We start from the raw sequence: 19,656 nt of genomic DNA, 5'->3' as shown, positions 1-19,656 counted from the left end.
GGCTCAACACAGCAGGAACATTTCTGGACTAGAGGAGCCCCCTTCGGATCAAGCACCCCTCTGAAGAACGTTTTTCAGATCCCATAGATCCAAAGAGGCGGCGTGTAGTCCACAAACGCTTATGCGGTAACAAAACTTTCGTCAAGTCTTGAAAGCCCAGCGAGACTCCTGTTTAGGCTTGTCCGCTGCAACCTTTGTGCGGAGCTTACCGAGCTGGCAGTGCGGTCCTAAACAAGACTCACACCTTTTCTACACTCCTGGGTAACTCTGGTTCAGGACCTTTATGCGCAGTTTACGGAAGAGTACGGCTCAACCAACTCCCTGGGAATCCACAATCCGAGAAAGGAATGCCGAGAGAGAGAGAGAGAGAGAGAGAGAGAGAGAGAGAGAGAGAGAGCCCTGTGAAGAAGAGAGTGGTGTTTCTTTAAAAAAAAGTTTTTGCAAAAGTATAACTTTTATTCTCCCCACCCCAGAACAGCCTTGAATTGGGGAAAGGGGGGGTGGAGGAGGAGGCGGATCCAGCGGCCACTCCAGCTGTGCGGCTCGACAGCACACACAAGCATGTCCCTGTTTTCCATTTGGGAAACGTAGGGAGGGGTTTGCACTTGGGGGGGGGTGAGTGGAGGGGGGGTGAGTGGAGGGGGGGAGAGGAGAGGGGAGTGGAGGAGGGGGGGAAAGAGAACAGGCCACAGGAAGCTTAGCTGGGGAGGGGGGGTCGTGCCTTTCCCCCTCCCCCCAGACAGTGCGTGGGAGGGGGAGGGGGGTGTCCCTGTTTGTGGCGGCCGGGGGGGCGTTCCCTCCCCCCTCCCCCCACGGGCTGAGGGTGTCATTTTGCAGCGGGAGCTCCTCCCCCCCGCCTCCTCCTCCTCCTCTTCCTCCTCCTCCCCCCCCCGGCCCCTCGCTCGCATTCTCGACCCTCCCCGGGTGGGCTAAGCAGGAGACCCCGCCGGGCCGCCGCCGGAGCCTTCCTCGCCCGGCTCCCCTCCTCTCCCGTCCGCCCTGCTGGCTCCCTGCTCCTTCCCCCCTCCTCCTCCTCCTCCGCTCTCTCCCTCTCCCTGGGCCCGGTCTCGGCTCCTTCTTTTCCCGCCTATCCCGCTCCGGCATTCCCTTCCCTCGCCGCCGAGGAGGCTCCCAGGCGCCTTCTCCCCTTCCCAGGCGGCGGCGGCGCCTCCTCCCTCTCTCCCTCCCCGCCCTTCCTTCCCTCCCTCCGAGTGTCAAAACTTTGTTCGGCGGCGGGACGGGGCTGAGGCGGGAGGCCGGGCTGAGGCAGGCGGGGTGTGGGGAGCGGCCCCCCGTCGCCGCCGCCTCCGCCGCCTCCGCCGCCACGGGACCCCGCCGCACCATGCCTCAGCTGCCGTCGCCCGGCGGCGGCGGGGGGAGCGGCAGCGACGACTTGGGCGCCCCGGACGAGCTCATCCCCTTCCAGGACGAAGGCGACGAGCAGGACAAGGGCGCCGGGGGGCGCGGCTCGGCCCACGGGGACTTGGACGAGCTCAAGTCGTCGCTGGTGAACGAGTCGGAGAACCGCGGCGGCGGCGGCGGCAGCGCCTCAGGCTCCGACTCTGAGGTAAAAGTTTTTGAACGGGACGCCGTGGGGAGGGGGGGAGGGGGGAGGCTCCAGTTATGAGGTAAAGTTTAAGACGGGGGGGTGGGGTGGGGGAGGGGCGAAAGTCTGGATTCTGAGGCAACCCGTTTGAGGGAGGGGGGCGCGAAATGGGTGAGGTTGGGGGCGGGGAAGGAGACGGCTTCGATCCTTGGGTAAAGTTTTAAGACTTGGTGGGGAGGAGTCTCCGGTCCTGAGGTAAAGTTTAAAGGGGTCGGCAAATGGAGGGGGGGAGGGGGGGATCCCAAATCGGAGGTCATGTTTAAAGGGGGGGGGGGTCGAGTGAAGAGAAGGGAGAGAGCTCTCTTGTTCCGAGATAAAGGTTTAAAAGGGGGTGGGGGCAAAATGAATGAAAGTCCATGGTGGTGGCAGCCACGACTTCTGTTCTTTATATATATATATATATGTGTGTGTGTATGTGTGTACACACACACACACACACACACACACACACACATATATATATATAGAATAATCTCATTTGACAATACATCCTATATACCAATCTTTAACTCAATAAAAGATTAAAAAATTATTAGGTGCATGTCTTCAGTATTAAATATAATTAATTATAATTGACTTCCCCATCGACTTCCTCCCTCCCTACAAATATCTGGTGTCTCCTTTGTATCGATATTTTCTAATCCTTATAAGTCATTATTTTAATGTTATACTTTCCCCTTATCCACGACTTGGGTCCTGAAGTGAAAATTATGGGGCGAAGGGAGGGGGGCTCCGGCCATTGGTGCATGGGAGGGTCTCCCCTTGGGTTTGCCGCTCTCTAGATGCCCATTCCCCCCCCCAATACGAATTCTCAAAACTCAAAGATAAGCCCCCCGTGCAGAGTTTGGAGAATTTGGATGGGGGAAATGTGCATTTAGAGAGTGGCAAACCCAAGGCGAGAACCTCCTGTGCACCAATTGCCTGCGATTCTGAGGTAGGGGGGCGGCAAAACCAGAGAGCTATAGTGGTCTACGGGGGAAGAAAGTGGGTCCCATATCGAGGTGACTTTGGCTGGGGGCGGGGTGGGTTAGTCAAAAGAAGAGAAAGGGTGGGGGGTGAGAGGAGGAGAGGCTGGTATTTGAGGGAGGTGGTTTTTCTACCCACCCAGTCACTTCAAACCCCCCCTTTTTTTGTGTCTCTTCCCTCTTCACTTATACAGGCAGAGAGGCCGCCTCAGCAACCTCGGGAAAACTTCCAGAAGCCCCGGGACTCTTTATCCGAAGGTAAAAGATTTCCCCTTTTCGCCTCAGAAATCGGGACAAGAAGAAAATAGTGGGGGGAATCTTCTTCCTACTGGATTTCTCCAGCTGCTGCCACTGGTTTCCCCTTCCCATTTCTGGAATGAGGAGGAGCTTCCCATCCACCCGACTGCCTCTTCCTTTTGGTTTACTGCTGCCCCCTTTTGGCCCTGATCCTGGCCAGCGTAGAGAGGAAGCTGCCTGGTTTAGGCTGGTTGAACTTGCAAATCTGTGCAGCTGACTTCATGCTGGTGTTATCCCAGCTGGGGCTGTGATCCTGTGCAACCCTGCTAGGGAGAGTAGTTTCTATTGAACTTGGTGTGACTTACTTGTGAATATGTGAATATGCTGCAGGTTTTCCTATTTCGAAGTGGGTTTTGCTGAAATGACCTATTTTCAGTAATCCTTGGAATCCTAGGAAAAGTCACAGATTCCAGCAAAACCAAAGCAATTTGTATAGCACCCTTAAATACTAACAGGTATATTTTTCTGAATTACAGCCCATGTACTCATCTGACAAAGTGAGCTGTAGTCCGTGGAAGCTTATGCCACATCTGTGAGTCCTTGCAGTGCCACAAAATAATTATGATGTCTGTGTCTTGCAACTATTGCTGATTTGTTAGCCATCTTAAGTGTTTGGAGATAAGGTGGGGTATAAATATTTTAAATAAACTTACAGTTTAGACCAGTGATACTCAATGGCTCAGGACACACACATCATCTGTGGCACTTCTGACCACTGCCCCCCAGTGTGTCATCTGTTCCATCTTTCAAAGAAGTAGGCAGGATCTTTGGCCAATGGTTGGTAGTTGGTTCCTATCTTGAAACAGTCCCTCAGAGTAATGGGTAAGCTGCAGGTCTTATGCCAGGCATGGAAGTAACTGGGTCTTTTGGTTGATGGTAATTGCAAGTATGGCTGTCTGTGAGCTGCAGAATATGTACTTCTGTTTTAGTCAGAGTTGGGCTCTTCTAGAGCTTTGAAATAGAAGGATTTAGGTCCTCCTAAGTACAATCAAAGGCAGTTCAAGGGGAATTGCTCCCTTAGTAAGTCTTTTTTAAGAATTGTATCCTATTTATTTACTTTTTTAAGCACCTTGCTGAGATATCCTTGTAACTGCATGCTTATAAAATGTTTGTATCAGTGCTGATGTGTGCGCTTAAGTGATACATATATTGGCATATTTCTTGAAAATTAACTTGAAATACCATTGTGTAATCATGTATATGTTCTTAATCCATAGTTCAAGTTTACCTCATTGAATTCAGTGTGATGAATTCATACAGGTCCATTGGCAAATATGTCCACAGAGGTTAATAGCCAACAAAAACATTTTTAACAGCATGCCTGTCCACCAGGCCGATATTATTAATTTATAGCTTTATAGGAGAAAAAAAGAAGTTAAACTTCCTTGGTTATTTGGACGCAGTGTTTACTGACCACAGGCACCAGCTCTTACCAAATTTGTTTTTCTTGTTTGGAATTGTGGTCAGAAGTCCCATTGAATTCTGTAGGACTTGCTTCTAATACACAGACTTGGATTCTACCACTACTGTGTGTGTTTTCAAGTGTAGAAGTGTATTACATCACATTGGGAATTTCTTAAAACACAAAATATAGCCTATCAATTGATTTGTTATTTATAGTCCACTTTTCTCACTGAGACTCAAGATGGGTTTTACCATGAAAGTCAATATAATCAACAGACTGAGACATCCAGTAAACAATGGAATAGAATTTAGATTATAAAAATCTAAAACAGAAGTGAAACAAAGTGTTATAATATGATACATTAAGTGATACAAAATTACAGTAGGATCATATACCAATAGCTGGTACAGACTTGCACAGTAGTATAGTCCATAGTCCCTATCTCTTTATCAAAGCATCTTTCTGAACAAATTTTTGTAGCTGTACAGCCCCTTCTGCACGGGCATTTGCAAGTGAATTCTGTGGTGCTTAGTTCAAATAAAGTATTGATGGCAAATAGGTAAATGCCAGTCATATGCAGCTTTAACCACTTTGCAAAACACACAATTCATTTTTTCCTTACTCTCTGCTTTCTAATTCTACCTATTCTCTTAATCCCTATTTATCCTTAAGGAAAGTTATTTCATCTTTTCAGTCCCTCAAATTCTTCTGCACTTTTTTAACATGAGTTTTTGTAACTTTGCAGCCTTAGAGTACCTCCAGCTAAGTATGACTTTTTCCCTTTCTCTAGCAATCAGAAGACAGCAGGATGGAGGTTTTTTTAAAGGGACTCCCTATCCAAGTTATCCCTTCTTGATGATTCCAGAGCTAGGAAGCCCCTACTTGCCCAATGGAGCCTTGTCCCCAAGTGGTGCTCGCACAGTAAGTGCTTTAGTTTGATTTGAGATATGAAGTGATTGAAGTTCTTCATCTTATGAAGGAGAAGTTAAGCTGAGTGAAGTTCATGCATGTCCTTTTGCCTGATAGGGGTTTCTGTTTTACTGATGATATCTCAAGATTATAAACATCATCTGAGAGGAGCTCTTGTTGAACGGAATGTTAAATATCCCAATCTTTCAGATAAAGGAGTTTGAAATTGATATCTTATGACATATTTCTGACTAATTTTCAGTTTTCATTATTTACTGTATTGAAGAGACTTTGCCACATCAGTGAGGTTTTCCCTTATTGTTTCTTTTCAATTTTATTTCTCAAACGTTTATATGCTACTTCGACTGACAATTGAGTGGGTCAGGAAATGTTAGGATTTCATTGAATTTTTTGTGGGGTTAATTTATTTGTGAGGAGAGTTCTTGCTAGGTGAGAGCAAGTATACATCTAAAATTCAGGTAGTAGGATTGTGTCAAAGAGATAAGTAACCCTTGCTATTGAGCAAGTAAATATTTCCAATAATTTATTGGTTCTATATGTAGGCACTGATCATTTAAAAATCCAGGAGGATTAGTATGTGCATCTAGATGTGCAACTAAAAAAAAAGGTAGACGTATTAATCCTCAAGACAGTTAACACACACACGTGCATTATGTTATACAAATTGCTTTTAAAAACTGTGTTCCAAGGATCCTTGGTTAACCTTTTATTAGCATGAGTGCCTAATGAGATAATTGATAATGTCGAACAAACTTCCCAGAAAGACAGCTTTCCCACTTTTACTGATCTTCTGGATTATGTGGTGGCCTAAGAGTCTGTGCTTATTCTGGAATTTCTTTTTTTGGGGGAGTGGTAAATTTGGTGAATATGTTATTTGTGTTACTCTGAGGCAAGATGCAACTTGTTCTTTATGGGCCTGTGTCCAATAAAATGCTTCATGTAGGTATATATGGTTTAACCTTATTGGGAGAGAAGGTTCAGGAGAAATGCCTCATGTAACCCAGTTTCTTTCAGCTGTTGTTGAAAGACCACGTGGGCTCACATGCTTATGTCTACCCAGCATTAATCATAATGTAGTATATTCTGTGCACTGATTCTAATCATATTTATACTAGTCAGCCATAGTTTTTAACCTGCGTTTGAAACCAGGGTTTGAAGCTAACCTGGGTTAACATTGGTGCAGATGTAGTGGTGCAGCTACACGAACAATTAATTAAAGTGGAGGGAAGACTGTTACATGGAAGAGAAGAGATCTGAGTACATGAGTCTGCAGCTCACTACTGAACTGTTTATTAACTGTGGTAAGAGATTGGTAGCAGTGCATGTGCACCAGCCTTAACTATAACATACATGCTGAAAGTGAACAAATGGTTCCAAACAAGAAGCTGTGGACCTCAATGCAGTGTTACTAATTTAAAGTAGGTTATTTGGAGGTGGGGAGTAATATTTAGGTGCAGTTTCAAATAATGTTTCCTACATAGAATGGGTCTTGGTGTTCCAAACACCTATTTCTGGGGCAGTTTTGACTTAGCTGTTTGTACATCAACTGCTTTGGAAAATATTATATAACACTTTTCAAAGACAAAGTACTAGATTCCAGTGTCTTTATTTACCAATGTTAGAATCTACATTGTTGATTTTAGTACATTTTAAAGTTAATAGTGCAGTGATATATAGTTCTTTATATTATACAGATCTCATACAGCACAAAATGAATGCATTTCAGTAAATCCAATATAAAAGATAATGGCACTGTGTTGGTGTAGTATTGTTTGTGCACTGCAAACTCCTTGTAAAAATGTCATTTTTAATACAAAGAAACCACAAATGCTTATCCTCTGTTGTATAACTTTTATATGGACAGATATCTACAATAGTCAAATATAGCAAATTTGCAGAAACAAAATACTGTAACTGTTGAATGTGGGTGTTATAAAAATTTCTTCAGAAAAATAATGAAAATGTTTCTTTAATCAGTGGTTCAAGGTGAAAATTGTCTTCCACTTTATTTCTTGCCTTGGTTCTGGAAGGGTTGGATAAATCAATTTTGTAATGATGTTATGCAAATGAAATGTTATTGTGTTTTAACACTTGACTGTAAATTTTGGCCTGGAAACTGATGAATAAAATAATTACTGACACTGAGCTATTTGTGCAAATCTGGCAACACACTCTTTCATCTTGTACACACTGCTTTTCTCATTTAAGGGGAGACTTTTAAAAGGTGTTAATGGCTTGACATTGTGTCTTTCCCCTCCATTTAAAGAAGTGATTAAGCAAATTGACCTAGCATTAGACAGTTTAAATGACAGCAAATTGAGTCCCTCTAAGCACAGACTCAAAAGTCCCAGATCCAGTTCCCAATTCCGCAAATACTGCAGCCCTCAGGAGCTCATTGTGTTCTGTGGCCATTAAAAGTTCCCTTCTCCTCTGCTTATCATGCCTAAACCCAAACCTATTATTCTGCTTTGGGTTGCGCCATGAACAGCTTATCAGCTATCAGTTTCCTCATCAAGGATTACCAATCTTGTTGCTTACTCTGAAGCTTTTGTCCCTAAGGCTAGGGAAATGTTTTATAATCTGAATGTTTTTAATAGTGGTGATGATGATGATCATCTGATTGTTGATTATGATGATCAACTGATTGTTGCCTGTATTTTTAAATGGGCATAGGGAGTCACTATGTTAATATGTAGCACGGTTTTAACTATTACATTTACTTGATCATAATAGTGAATGTGGCGTTCAAGTGGTTGAGGGAGAATAAACTGAAGCTAAATCCATATAAGGTGGAGGTGATGCTAGCTGGAGGGGATACTGCTTTGAATGGAATTTTTCTTTGTACAATTGATGGTATGCGGCCTTTGCTGGAAGTTGTTAAGAGCTTGTGAGTCTCTCTGGAGCTTGGTCTTCTGTTAGAAAAATACTGTTTTCCAGCTATATCTAGCTAGGAGGCTCTTCATTTGAAGATGCCTGATCTGGCCATGTTGATCTTTTTTTTTTTTTTTTTTAGTAACCTCCAGGTAACATCCTTGAGGTAATTTGAAGGTAATATCTAAACGTGGGGTTGTCCTTGAGGTTGTTCTGGAAACTGCAGCTGGTGCAAAATGTACCAGCCTGTTCATTATCTGGAGCTAGCTGATAGAAATATGTCACTCATTCTGACACCTCTGGTTTCCATTAGTTTCTGGCTCTAATTCAAAGTGTTGATACTCACCTTTAAAGCCCGTCATTATCTGGGTGCCACATACTTGAAGGACCACCACTCTCTGCATGTTCCTCCGCTGCCACTCTGTCCTTCCAAGGTTTACTGTCATTACCTTGCTTGCCCTAAGGTACATTCAGCAACAGTCTGAACTCAAGCCTTTTTCAGTAGCTGTCCCTTTCTGGGAAAGCATCTACCCTCTTAGTTCTCCAGCACATTTTCAAAACAGACTTATTCTGGAGAGCTTTTTGAGCAGCCTGAGCAAAGGGGGAAGACATTTCTTTGCTGTCTTTCCACCAAAATAGGGTCCTCAAGGTGGTGAATATCAAACATTAAAACATTTCAACATAAAAAAAATAAAGTTATATAATTTAATAAAAACATACGAACAGACATAACACCAAAAGCCAGGGAGGAGGTCATTGGGGGTATGCCAAACAGAACAAAACAGGCATCACCTGCTGGTGGAAGTCAACAGTAGAGGGCGACAGACTAATCTTCCTGGGGAAGGAGTTCCAAAGTCTTGGTGCCACAACTAAGAAGGCTAATTCTTGGCTTGCCACCCATCTGGCCTCAGATGATAGGGGCACCTGAAGCAGGATGTCTGAAGATGACTGGAGTAGACAGGCAAGTCCCACATTGGTGACAACTGGTCTTCAACAGCAGTCCTCAGGCCTGCCTATAAAGAATTATTTAACTCAGTCCAGAGACCATCCCTTAATCCATACTTCTACCTCCAAATTTCTCAATAAGATGGTATTGTCCACACTATTGAAAGCTGCTGATAAACCTAGTAAGAACAGCCCTTGTTTGCATTCAAATGGAGATAATTGACCAAAGCCATCCGCACTGTCTCCATTTGGTAGCCCAGGCTGAAAGGGGTCTAGAGCAGATGAGCTATCCAGGAAGATCTGGAGGTGATCTGTGACTGCTCACTTTATCATCTTGCCCAGGAAGGGCAAATTAGGAGACAGGAGATAGTTGGCCATGGCGTTCTTCTCTAGCAAAGTTTTTATAGATGACCACTTGTTTTGGTAGCCAAGAAAAAGAGCACTGAGGCAGTGATTAATTTAAAATTTACTTAAGAACCTAATACTGTCTGGGAAGGGAAATGCACACAAAAGTACTTTAGTGTTTATATCAATGAAATAAAGCAGGCTTCTGAGCAATCATTTTAAGACTTATGGCTCACAAACGCAGCAACGCTAGCATGAGAACAGAATCATCACATTGGTTCTGAATGGCCTGTAGCTAGGGTTTCTCTGGCTTGGGGAATTCCTGCAAATTTGGGGGCAGTACCGGAGGAGGGACTTCCATTTCTCCTAGACACTATGATATATCATACAGTCTGTCCTTTAAAGCTTCCATTTCTTCCAGGAGAACTCATCTCTTGTCTGGAGAACTCCAGCCCCCACCTAGAGGTTGGTGAACTTATCTCCACCATATGTTGAAGAAAATATAGGCATAAGTAGGACTCTTGCTTGAAGGTCTTACAATGCTGCTACTGTTATTGTTGTTACAGGGAGAGAATGTGCACTGTGATACAATAGTAGTCCAATTTAGATCTTACTCCAGGGCAGCATCAACGAAGTGATAATCACCATTGTTTAGAAAATGTCGTTTAAGGATGTTTGGAAAGAGAGATGATTCTGCCATAAGACAAAGATGCCAGCTATAGAATTTGAAAATGAATGGATTCATATGTCTAAAATTGTAAGAGTCACAGATTGATGAAGGTACGAAGTCTTCTGGCCAGTCTAGTGCTCTTCTTAGCATTTCCTCGGTAACCAGAAAAGGTTTTCTCTCCTCTCCTTTAATGGGACAAAAATCATGAGAAAGTGTGCCTACAGAGATCTTTCTTCTCCATGCTGGAGAGAGACTAGGAGTGTGCGTGTGTGTGCTTCTGGATTCAGTGATGCTTCATATTAATGTGTTATATGAAGACATTTTTTGTAACATTTTAGAATCTAATGTGGCAAAAATACTTGATCAAGTTCACAAGCTAGATTTCACATGCTAGATGTACATATATTATGTTATTTTAAAAAGGTAATATCAAACTTTTTAAAGGAGAATTTAAAATTAGATTTAATTAAAACGTTTTATTTTAAACAGAGCTGTGGCCTGTAAAATAACCTGGTTTAAATCAATAGCTGAGTTAATAATTAGGTCTACACTCACAAATTCTTAAAAGTGAATACTGTCCCTTTATTAAATACATTAAGAACGCTTGTTTTAAAGCAGGGATCCCCAACCTTGTTAAGTCTTTGATCACTTTTAGGAATTTTCAAAACAGGTTGTGGGTACCACCACAAAATGGTTGGTATGAAGACTAGGGCCAATAACAATATATTGGGATATTTCAAGCCAGTATTGTCCTATGTAGCTGTTTCCAAATCCTGAAGATACTAAAATAATGCCTCATGGGCTCTTCTGGAGCATCTCCTACTTTTATAAAGCGAAGAGCCAATCTTGGCTTTCCTTCAACTTTTCAGAGACACTTTGGAGAAGAAGGAAGTGGTCATTTTTACTTTTTGCCTGTATCTCTTTGAACTTTGGTATTGGTTGTGGCTGAAAAAATAAATTAAACTGAAGGTTATTTGTAAATCTTGAGCCAAACAGTTCAGGCATTTACTTTCTATGTCATCGAAAAACAATGTTGTACCTGGTACCGTAACTACCAATCCTTCAAAAACAATACTTCTATGTCTTGCCCAATACATGACAGCTGTGTTTTTCTATCTTCCAGTGTTGCTGAAAACAAAATAAGCCTTAAAAATAGGTGTTTATTTATTGAATGTTCAGGGCAGGTAATTATATACAGGGGTGGGGTGGGGGGAGTGACACTGAGCTTCAGACCAAGGAATTATCTAAAAAGGGAAAGAGTAGGGAAATATATGACTACAATCTCCTTCCAGTATGTTTTACCCATGTTTTCCCTTTGCCAAAAGAAATCCAAAGGTATGGAAGTCAACCAGTTTCAAAATGTATTAATTTAGATATGACTCCAGTAGAATTTACTTCCTGGTAAATATGTTCAGGATTGCAGTCTTTATCAGCTTATAACACTATTCCGGTTAATTATTCTTTAACAAAAAATGTAAGATTTTAGTAATCCAAGATGTTTAAGGTATAACATTTCTTATTGCTCTATGAAAGATACAGGTTTAGAAATCACTTTGAAAGCTGAAATGCATTTCTCCCACTATTGGGGGGAGGTGGCAAAAGTACAGTTTTCTATTATGAAAATGCTCATAATTTTATTATTCTATTGTATAATTCTTAAAGCACTCAGCGAAAGTGTTTTATGCATGCATAATTACAGTAATCCGTACAATACTTATCATGGGTTTATCATATTGTTGATACAAGGATGAGCCTACACCAGGAAATTGTTCTTTCAGCCATTGTCCTTTAATAGGATTGCCTAACAATGACTGGTTGTAAGCATTTGCAGTATTTTATTATTTATTCCTTTAATCTTTAATCAATATAGTCAACAAGATGGGACATCCAATAAGCAGTGCAGTGGGATTAAGTTTGCTGAAATCTGAAACAGCATTATTAATGTGCCATGTTAAACAATGCAGAAATTACATAGTAGGATCATACATACAGCAATAGATAGCATGTATTATACACAGTAATATACTCTACATACAATCCCTATCCCTTTACTGAAGCATCTTTCATTAACCATTCCTAAGGAGAGTTACTCCAGTCTAAGCCCATTGAAATGAATGGGGTAAGACTAGAGTAACTCGCCTTATGAATGCACTGGTAGTCCTATTATCTGTGTTAAAAAAAATCCCTCCTGCATAGTTCAGTTCTGCATAGCTTGAGGAATGCCAGGAGAGTGGGCACTTTCCTGACCTCAAGGGGGAAGTCATTCATAAGGTGGGGGGCTATAACCCAATTCATGCATACAGGCAATTGTTGATTTTGCCCATTTGCAGGGGGTTACCAACGGAAGGCCCTGCTCAGATGAAAAATGCTGTCATGGAGAATAAAGGGAGAAGTAGTCCTGCAGGTAACTGCAGTAACCCTCATGGGTAACCCTCATGGGTTCAGGCCATGCGGTAACCCTCATGGGTTCAGGCCATGAAGGACTTTGTATATTAAACCTGAATCTCAAAAATACTGGATTTTTTTTTATGCACACCCCTAATGTGAATATGAGCTCTTCCTTACCTTGTAGAGTTACGCTAAGCACAAAAACATTTTGTCCCCTGATCACTAGAAGTACTGCATAGTTTCTTGAGGTTTCAACCATGTGCAGCCCATACCTTTTCACACGGAAATAGACTAAAAACTTGTGGGTAGCTTCAGGGTGTTGCATTTTGAAAACTGAAAGTTTCTTTACTGCTTAGCACTTTGGCTTCATTGTCCAATTTTCCACTTGCTTGGCGGTTTCCTAATAAGAAAAATAGTGTCCATATTTAAGGGAAGTGAAAATAAGGGAAGTGTGTTGTTCTGTAAAAAAAAAAACCCTGTGTTTCTTAGTATGGGTTTTCCTTGCATGAACCACTGTTTAGGGCACCCCAAAACCAATCTGTGGGTAGCCCCTGAACTAGGCAACTATGGGGGTTACCGCACTTGTATTCCCAGCGATATATTAAGAGTTTGAAAATGTTATAAAAAAATACTGTTCGCACTTTCTATGTATTCCCATCGATGTATTTTGAAAATTTACATAAAATACTGTTCGCACCTTGTTTGGCCCCTTTAGCTGTGAAGTCGTCTTCCAACCATTTATAAGCCGTGGTATCCAAAACCCCTTTTAAAGCGATGTTTTTAATAACATTTTCAAACTCTTAATACATCACTGGGAATACAAAGTGCGGTAACCCCCTATATCTCAGCTTTCCTCTTGTATTATATATGCTGGATTCCTTCCTTGGTCTTTCTCAAGCACCCAGATCCCCGTAGGTGCTGCTTTGAGGACATGAAGATTTTGAGAAATAGTCTGCATAAAGCAGAATCCATTCACTTTGATTATTTGTTTTAAAAGATTATACAAAAATTAACCACGTAAGTCCTAATCAGAGTTACTCTCTTCTAAGTCCACAGAGGGTTTAAAACGGTGTAACTTTGCTTAGGATAGCATTGTTAGTGAACTATCGTATAAGAACAATCTATTACTATCATACCTTAAAATACATGAATTAGTTTAACTAAAACCCTGTTGTTTTAGAATAACTTGAGAGCATCATAGCAAGTTACTGAAAAATAAACTGCTGGCATATGCAGTGAAATTGATAAAGGATTTTGTTTTCTGTGTCAATGTATACATACCCTGGTTGCTTATGTGAACAATTACTTTTAAACAGAGCAAATGTGTTTTGCTTATGTGTGAATGAATTGCTGTTGCCTGGGAAGGATTTCAACAAGAGAGAAAGGTCTGAGAGTTTCTCAGAGATGCTTTACCTGTAGAAGAAAACAACAACCCAGGATGGGGCATGGATAGCAAGGCAGTATTGTGAGATGCAGCATTTTGCTGACAGTTTGAACCAACCAAGGGCTTCTAAAATGTCTATTTGAAGGGCTTATTTATAAACTGCATGGATTATTTTGACCCACTGCAATAGGAGAACTTGGAACTGATCATTAAATCCCTTACTGAATTTGCTGGCTGTGTAATTTTTGTGTATTCTGCTCTTTGAATATCTTGTTTTTGGAAGAGGTTTAGAAGGTTAGATAGAAGCCTGAATGCTTTGTCTCTAGAGAGGCCTTTTTCCTAGCATACAGTCTGTTTCTTATTTGGAGTTCTTGTTTTGTTACATTCTTATATGTGCTGTAACTGCTTCAGGCATGAGATAAACCCCAAGTTCTTTGTTGCAGTGAAAAAAGTGCTTTCTGGGATGAGTTGCAGCTGCTTTCTTACCTAATAAATACAGAATGAAGGAGCTCTGAGAAAGTTCTTCCATTTTAACTGAAGACTGTGATTTGGATGCATGGATATCACTATATAGAAGGAACTGTTCACCAAATGGAAACAATGTTAAAGTATCAACTCCATAATGTCTAAGTATACTGCTTTCTAAACAAATTCAATTTTTTTTGCAGCATAGAAGAGGGAGAGAGTGAAATGGCCAGTTGTACTCCTCTAAATTGTCACAATCATGTTGGAATTCTGGTAGTCTAGTGGTCTTTCTTTCCTTTACCTCACTATAAATGTATACACAACCCTCTACCCAGCTCTCTAAGGAAATGCAGGCTGATGGTGTCAGCACCTTTTTGACCATCCAAATCTAGCAAGAAGCTAATCTACTTGCTGCACAAATCTAATAATTGAAATAAGTACCATGGACAAAAAGGGTTGCAGTAAATTTAGTTTTTCTAGTATCCTGCAGACTATGTGCTTGTTTCCTAGTAGCTGGGAGTGAGAGCCAGTGCAGCCTTCCTGAAGGGGCATATTACTTCACTGTAGTGGGTGTGGAGTGCATACTGTCTCAGTAGGACCATGAGAAATACAGCTTGGAAGCAGCACAGTAATGGAGGTAAATGACAAAAGATCTGAAAAAAGTGTTACCTTTGGTGGATTTACTAGGGAACCGATTGATTGGGGAAGGCAATATAAAAAGTAAATGGGGGTGAATGAGAGGTCTGGATGCAGCATGGGGGAGTAGATAAAACACAGGAAAGGAGAGGGACTCAGTCCAGCAACATCACATATTGTGATATTTTGGAAATAGAGGAGCTGAGAAGAAAATATGTGACCATTCTGTATTTGTTAATCATTTAGTCACATTACTAAGAAGGGATTAATGAACCCTGTAATTCAACTTCCTGTCTTAAGTCAAGGCATCCTTTACTGAAGCATCCTTAATAGATGTTTATTGTGCCCAACCATGCAATTTGTCACTCATCTTGGGTGAGTAACAACTGTCCTGGGATAAGTAGCTAAGTGGCAAATTGCAGACCTGTCACTTGTTCCTTATCTATTTTTCTTACCGCTAAACCAGTTCTTTCCCCTTATTTTTGTGTGTGTTAAAAAAGTGCCATCAAGTCACTTCTGACTTTTGGCGACCCTATGAATTGGTGACCTCCAAAAGGGAGGTCTTACAAACTGGGTGTTGTGGCTTCCTCTTGAACTGTGATGCTTGATAGTGGATGGATGCAGAACTCTACATGCAATCTTATTCATATGATAGTAATATTATTTTTTGAATGTTAAAAATAACATTATGTTAATACACCCTAAAATAATACTGTTTTTTGGTTACAGGGCATCATATTGTGGTTATTATTTAGACTTTTTTCAGTGTAGCCTCTAAAAGCTTTATTAGAAATGTTAACTTCCTCCAAAGTATATACTGAATAATTCAGTCTTTTTATTTTTATTCTAACATCTGTCTTTCTCAACTAGGAATGGGCCTATTGCATCTTTCTCCTTTCTTTTAATATGATTACAAAATGAGCTTGTAAATAGCCAGTTGTATTTATCACATTACCACTGAGAATAACCTCTCAATTGATAAGGCAAGGGAGACTTTTCTCAAATGGAAAAATAAATAAATTCATTCTCTTTGTCCATTTGTCTCTGTCTCTCCTTCTCTGCTGATGTACCACAAATTGTTGGCTGTGGTATTAGGGCTGGTGAAGGGTTTCTGTAGATTATCCGCTTCTGTGCAATTATTTGCAAAGTTATCACAAAAACCTTCCTTGCTGTTTGTAATGTCTCTTCTTAGTTGCAGCTTGTCTTGTATTTGGCTCTTTGTTTCATTTAGTACTTTGTCACCTGTTTTCCTTTCCTGAAGTTTTCCTTTTGGCATTCTGATGTTTGATAGCTGATATTTGTAACTAATATTGTCAGTGTCAATTGGTGAATCCATTCACTGATATTAGTAACTAATATTGTCAGTGTCAATTGGTGAATCCATTCACATGAAATCATTTCCTGCCACATAAATTTTGTAAAACAAAAGGGACTTCGCTTGTGTAGTCTTCTTACTTGGAGATAGGTGGTGGCCTGATTAATACATGATACCTCCTATCAGAAGTAAAGCTAAACTCCAGAGGGATCTCCAACATGGTGCCCCTCATGCTTTCTTTGTGCTGTGTGCATAAGCAGTTAAGGGCTATAATTAAAAATTTGACCAAATAATATCAATCATACTTCATGAAAAGCTTATTCAAGTTTATGCCTCAACTACAGATGCTGAAGAGGAAGACACTGAAAATGTCCAGGAAGAAATTGATCACCCACCTAAACAAGACATGCTGATAATCATAGGAAAGCAAAAGTGGGAAACAAGTAGAATCAAATATTGGTGTAAAATTTGGGCTAGGAGCACAAAATGAAGCAGGAGAGCAACTCATAGAATTTGTGAAGACAAGTTGTTCACTGCAAACACATGTTTCAGGCAACTGAACAGACAATTGTATATGTAGACATCACCAGATGGCCAATACCAAAATCAGATAAATTACATAATTGGAAGCAGACGATGGAGAAGCTCTGTTCTCTCTGCTAAAACAAGACTAGGAGATGATTGTGGTATAGACCATGAATTGTTAATATCAAAAATTAGAATAAAGCTGAAGAAAACCCCCAAAACATTCCAAGTGCCACAACACAAATCTAAACAGCATACCTGAGGAGTCTAAAGGCCATGTAAAGAACAGATTTGCATTCAAGTGAATGTGAGCCGAAAGAACTGTGGGTGGAAGCCAGGGATATTATCAAGGAGGAATGTTCAGAAACTATTCCTGTAGCCAAAAGAAAAAGAAGCCTTAATAGATGACTGATGAAACTCTCAAAATTATTAAAGTTAGACAAGAAGCAAAAGTAAAAGGTGACAGAATAAGAAGTCTGAATGCAGTGTTCCAGCAACTGGCACGTAGAGACAAAGATCTGATTGCTCTGATGCAAAGCTTGTATTCGAGGCTACTGTTATGACAGAATATGGAGAAATAGAATGGTTTCCTATTGGCAAAGGTGTCAGATAAGGATGTATTTTATCTTCCTGTCTCTGTGCTGACCAATGGCCATAACAATAAATGCAATCTTCCTGTCTGTTCAATCTATATGCAGAACATATCATGAGGAAGGGAGCATTAGATATATATATGAAGGTGGAGTGAAAATTAGTGCAAGGAACATTAACAATTTGAGATATACAGATGACACCACTTTACTGGCAAGAAATAGTGAAAGCAAACTGAAACCAAGATATCAGAAGGAGATTGAGACTTGGAAAGAGCTAGAAAGATCCTTAAGTGTAAGGGTATGTTGCTGCCAACCAAGATAATTCATATCATAGTATTCCCCATGTATGGACGTGAAAGTTGGACAATGAAGAAAGCTGACAGGAAGAAAGCTGATTCATTTGAAATGTGGTGTTGGAGGAGAGTTTTACAGATACCACAGACAAATAAGTGTGCTCTAGACCAAATCAAGACTGAACTCTCCCTAGACACTGGAAAAAACAATAACGCTAGGAAAAGCTGAAGTCGGAAGGAAAAGAGGAAGACCCAACATGAGATGGATTGACTCAATAAAGGAAGCCACAGCCCTCAGTTTGCAAAACCTGAGCAAGGTTATTCATTTGAGGATGTTTTGGAGGTCATACATTCATAGGGTTACTGGAAGCAACTTGACAACACTGGTTGCTCCTCTGAGCATGCAAAATGTGTGGATTTGAACAGGGAGTTGATCTTGTAGCTAAAAGCCTTGAATGTTTCAAATCATGACTCTGCATATGCATTTGACTGCACAGAAACCATTCAAAGAACATCAGCTACGGATACGCAACCTGTTTTTTTGTCTTGTTTTTTTAGCCTACATAGGTTTTGGAAAGAAGATTAGGATTCGTTTTGGCATTTTACAAATACTGACATCATTGCTGTCAGTTAAGAGTGCCATGTCGATTATATAGATTGAAGAGCTTAGTAAACAAAAATCCTCCATTGGGGAGCTGCATTTATTGCTCAGGGAGATTTGGTGTGTGTTGTTTGAGAGCCCAGGTGTTTGGCAGCATGGAAATATTATATTACTCACACACTTCTAAGTTACATTCTCTCCAAATCCTTTTTCATTGTTAGGTATTTTCTCTTGTTCTCATACAACCAAAGTAGATTAGCTTGCTTAATTTGAAGGTAATATTGTTCTGCTAACCATGATCTTATTCAGAGAGATTATGTCAAGTGATGAATAACATGGGCATCACCTTTTATTATCTTAAATTGAGAACAATCAAAATCTGGCTCTCTGGCTCTCCAGGGGACAGGTTGAGACTAGAATGAGTAGCAACTGGAGTAAGTAATCCAGGGGATGCATTCCTTGTGATACACACCTTTTTCTTTTTGGCTGACCTTTTTCATTTCAAAGGAGCATTCTGTCATTACCCAAAAGCAGCATTGCTACTTTCTGGTGAAGGTATTAATGCTTAGATATTCATTGGAGGGTGGTTATGCTACATTTGTCGTGCCTGTTCATTCTGAATTAGTCTAGCTGACAGCTTGATTTAGACTGGGAATTTGTGATGTAACACCATTAGGATACTAACACACTGAGGTAGGTAAGTACTTTGCCATAATTTGTTCTTGAAACCCCTCCCCAGATTGGTAAACAGCAAAGTATCCCACTGAACAAAGCAACAATCTGTGTAAGATAAGGTGGGGCAATGTTAATGAGTGTGAAAATAGTATCTGAAATGTTACCTGATGTTCTGTCAATACCCTGTCAACTTGATTTGAGGCATTTCCCTTTTTAAATTTTTTTGATAGGTGCATCAAAATGTCTGCTGCAAAAAGTATTTAAGTTCTTAGGGCTTCTCTATATATTACATTTTCCAGCAAGCTACATCAACATGTACGCAAAACCACATAACTGTTTTGTTGCTATAAAAGACATGTTCAGTTGTCATAGGACCGTGTTGGCGAACCTATGGCACGCCAACCTATGGCCCTCTCTGCCGGCACGCGCCCGGCCGCCTCCACTCCCCCCCCCCCGGGGAAGCAGCCTTCCTTCCCTTCCCGGGCTGGAGGCGAGGGGTCGAGGTGCGGCTTTGCCTGGCCCCGCGCCACGGGCGGTCCGCAGCGACTCCGGATTGGCTCCTCACGCCCGAAGTCGGACTGGGAGGCGCTTCAGAACGGGGGCGGGGACAGCGGGCGAGCCGGCAGCGGTCGCCCTCAGGGCCCGCCTGCCCGCTCGCCCGCTGAAAAAGGCCCCCGAAGGCCGGGCCGCCACCTGCGGCGCCTCCCCTGCTCGGCCAAGAGGAGCCGCCGCCGCCGCCCCGGTTCT

General features: G+C 41.5%; 1 protein-coding gene across 2 annotated transcripts in view; it reads left to right on the top strand.

Moving 5' to 3' along the window:
- The first annotated feature begins 1,342 nt into the window (after positions 1-1,342).
- TCF7L1 (transcription factor 7 like 1) overlaps positions 1,343-19,656 on the top strand; it is an 83,074-nt gene continuing 64,760 nt past the window's right edge. For both annotated transcript variants that reach the window (XM_056860805.1, XM_056860804.1), the window contains exons 1-3: positions 1,343-1,567; positions 2,766-2,829; positions 5,064-5,194. In XM_056860805.1, the coding sequence (XP_056716783.1) occupies positions 1,343-1,567; positions 2,766-2,829; positions 5,064-5,194 (420 nt within the window). The remainder of the gene's footprint in view (positions 1,568-2,765; positions 2,830-5,063; positions 5,195-19,656) is intronic.

Source organism: Euleptes europaea, chromosome 14 (genome assembly GCF_029931775.1).
Source record: "Euleptes europaea isolate rEulEur1 chromosome 14, rEulEur1.hap1, whole genome shotgun sequence".
Classification (NCBI taxonomy): domain Eukaryota; kingdom Metazoa; phylum Chordata; class Lepidosauria; order Squamata; family Sphaerodactylidae; genus Euleptes; species Euleptes europaea.
Note: the sequence above shows the minus strand (reverse complement) of the source record. Positions and strands in the feature narration are given on the sequence as shown.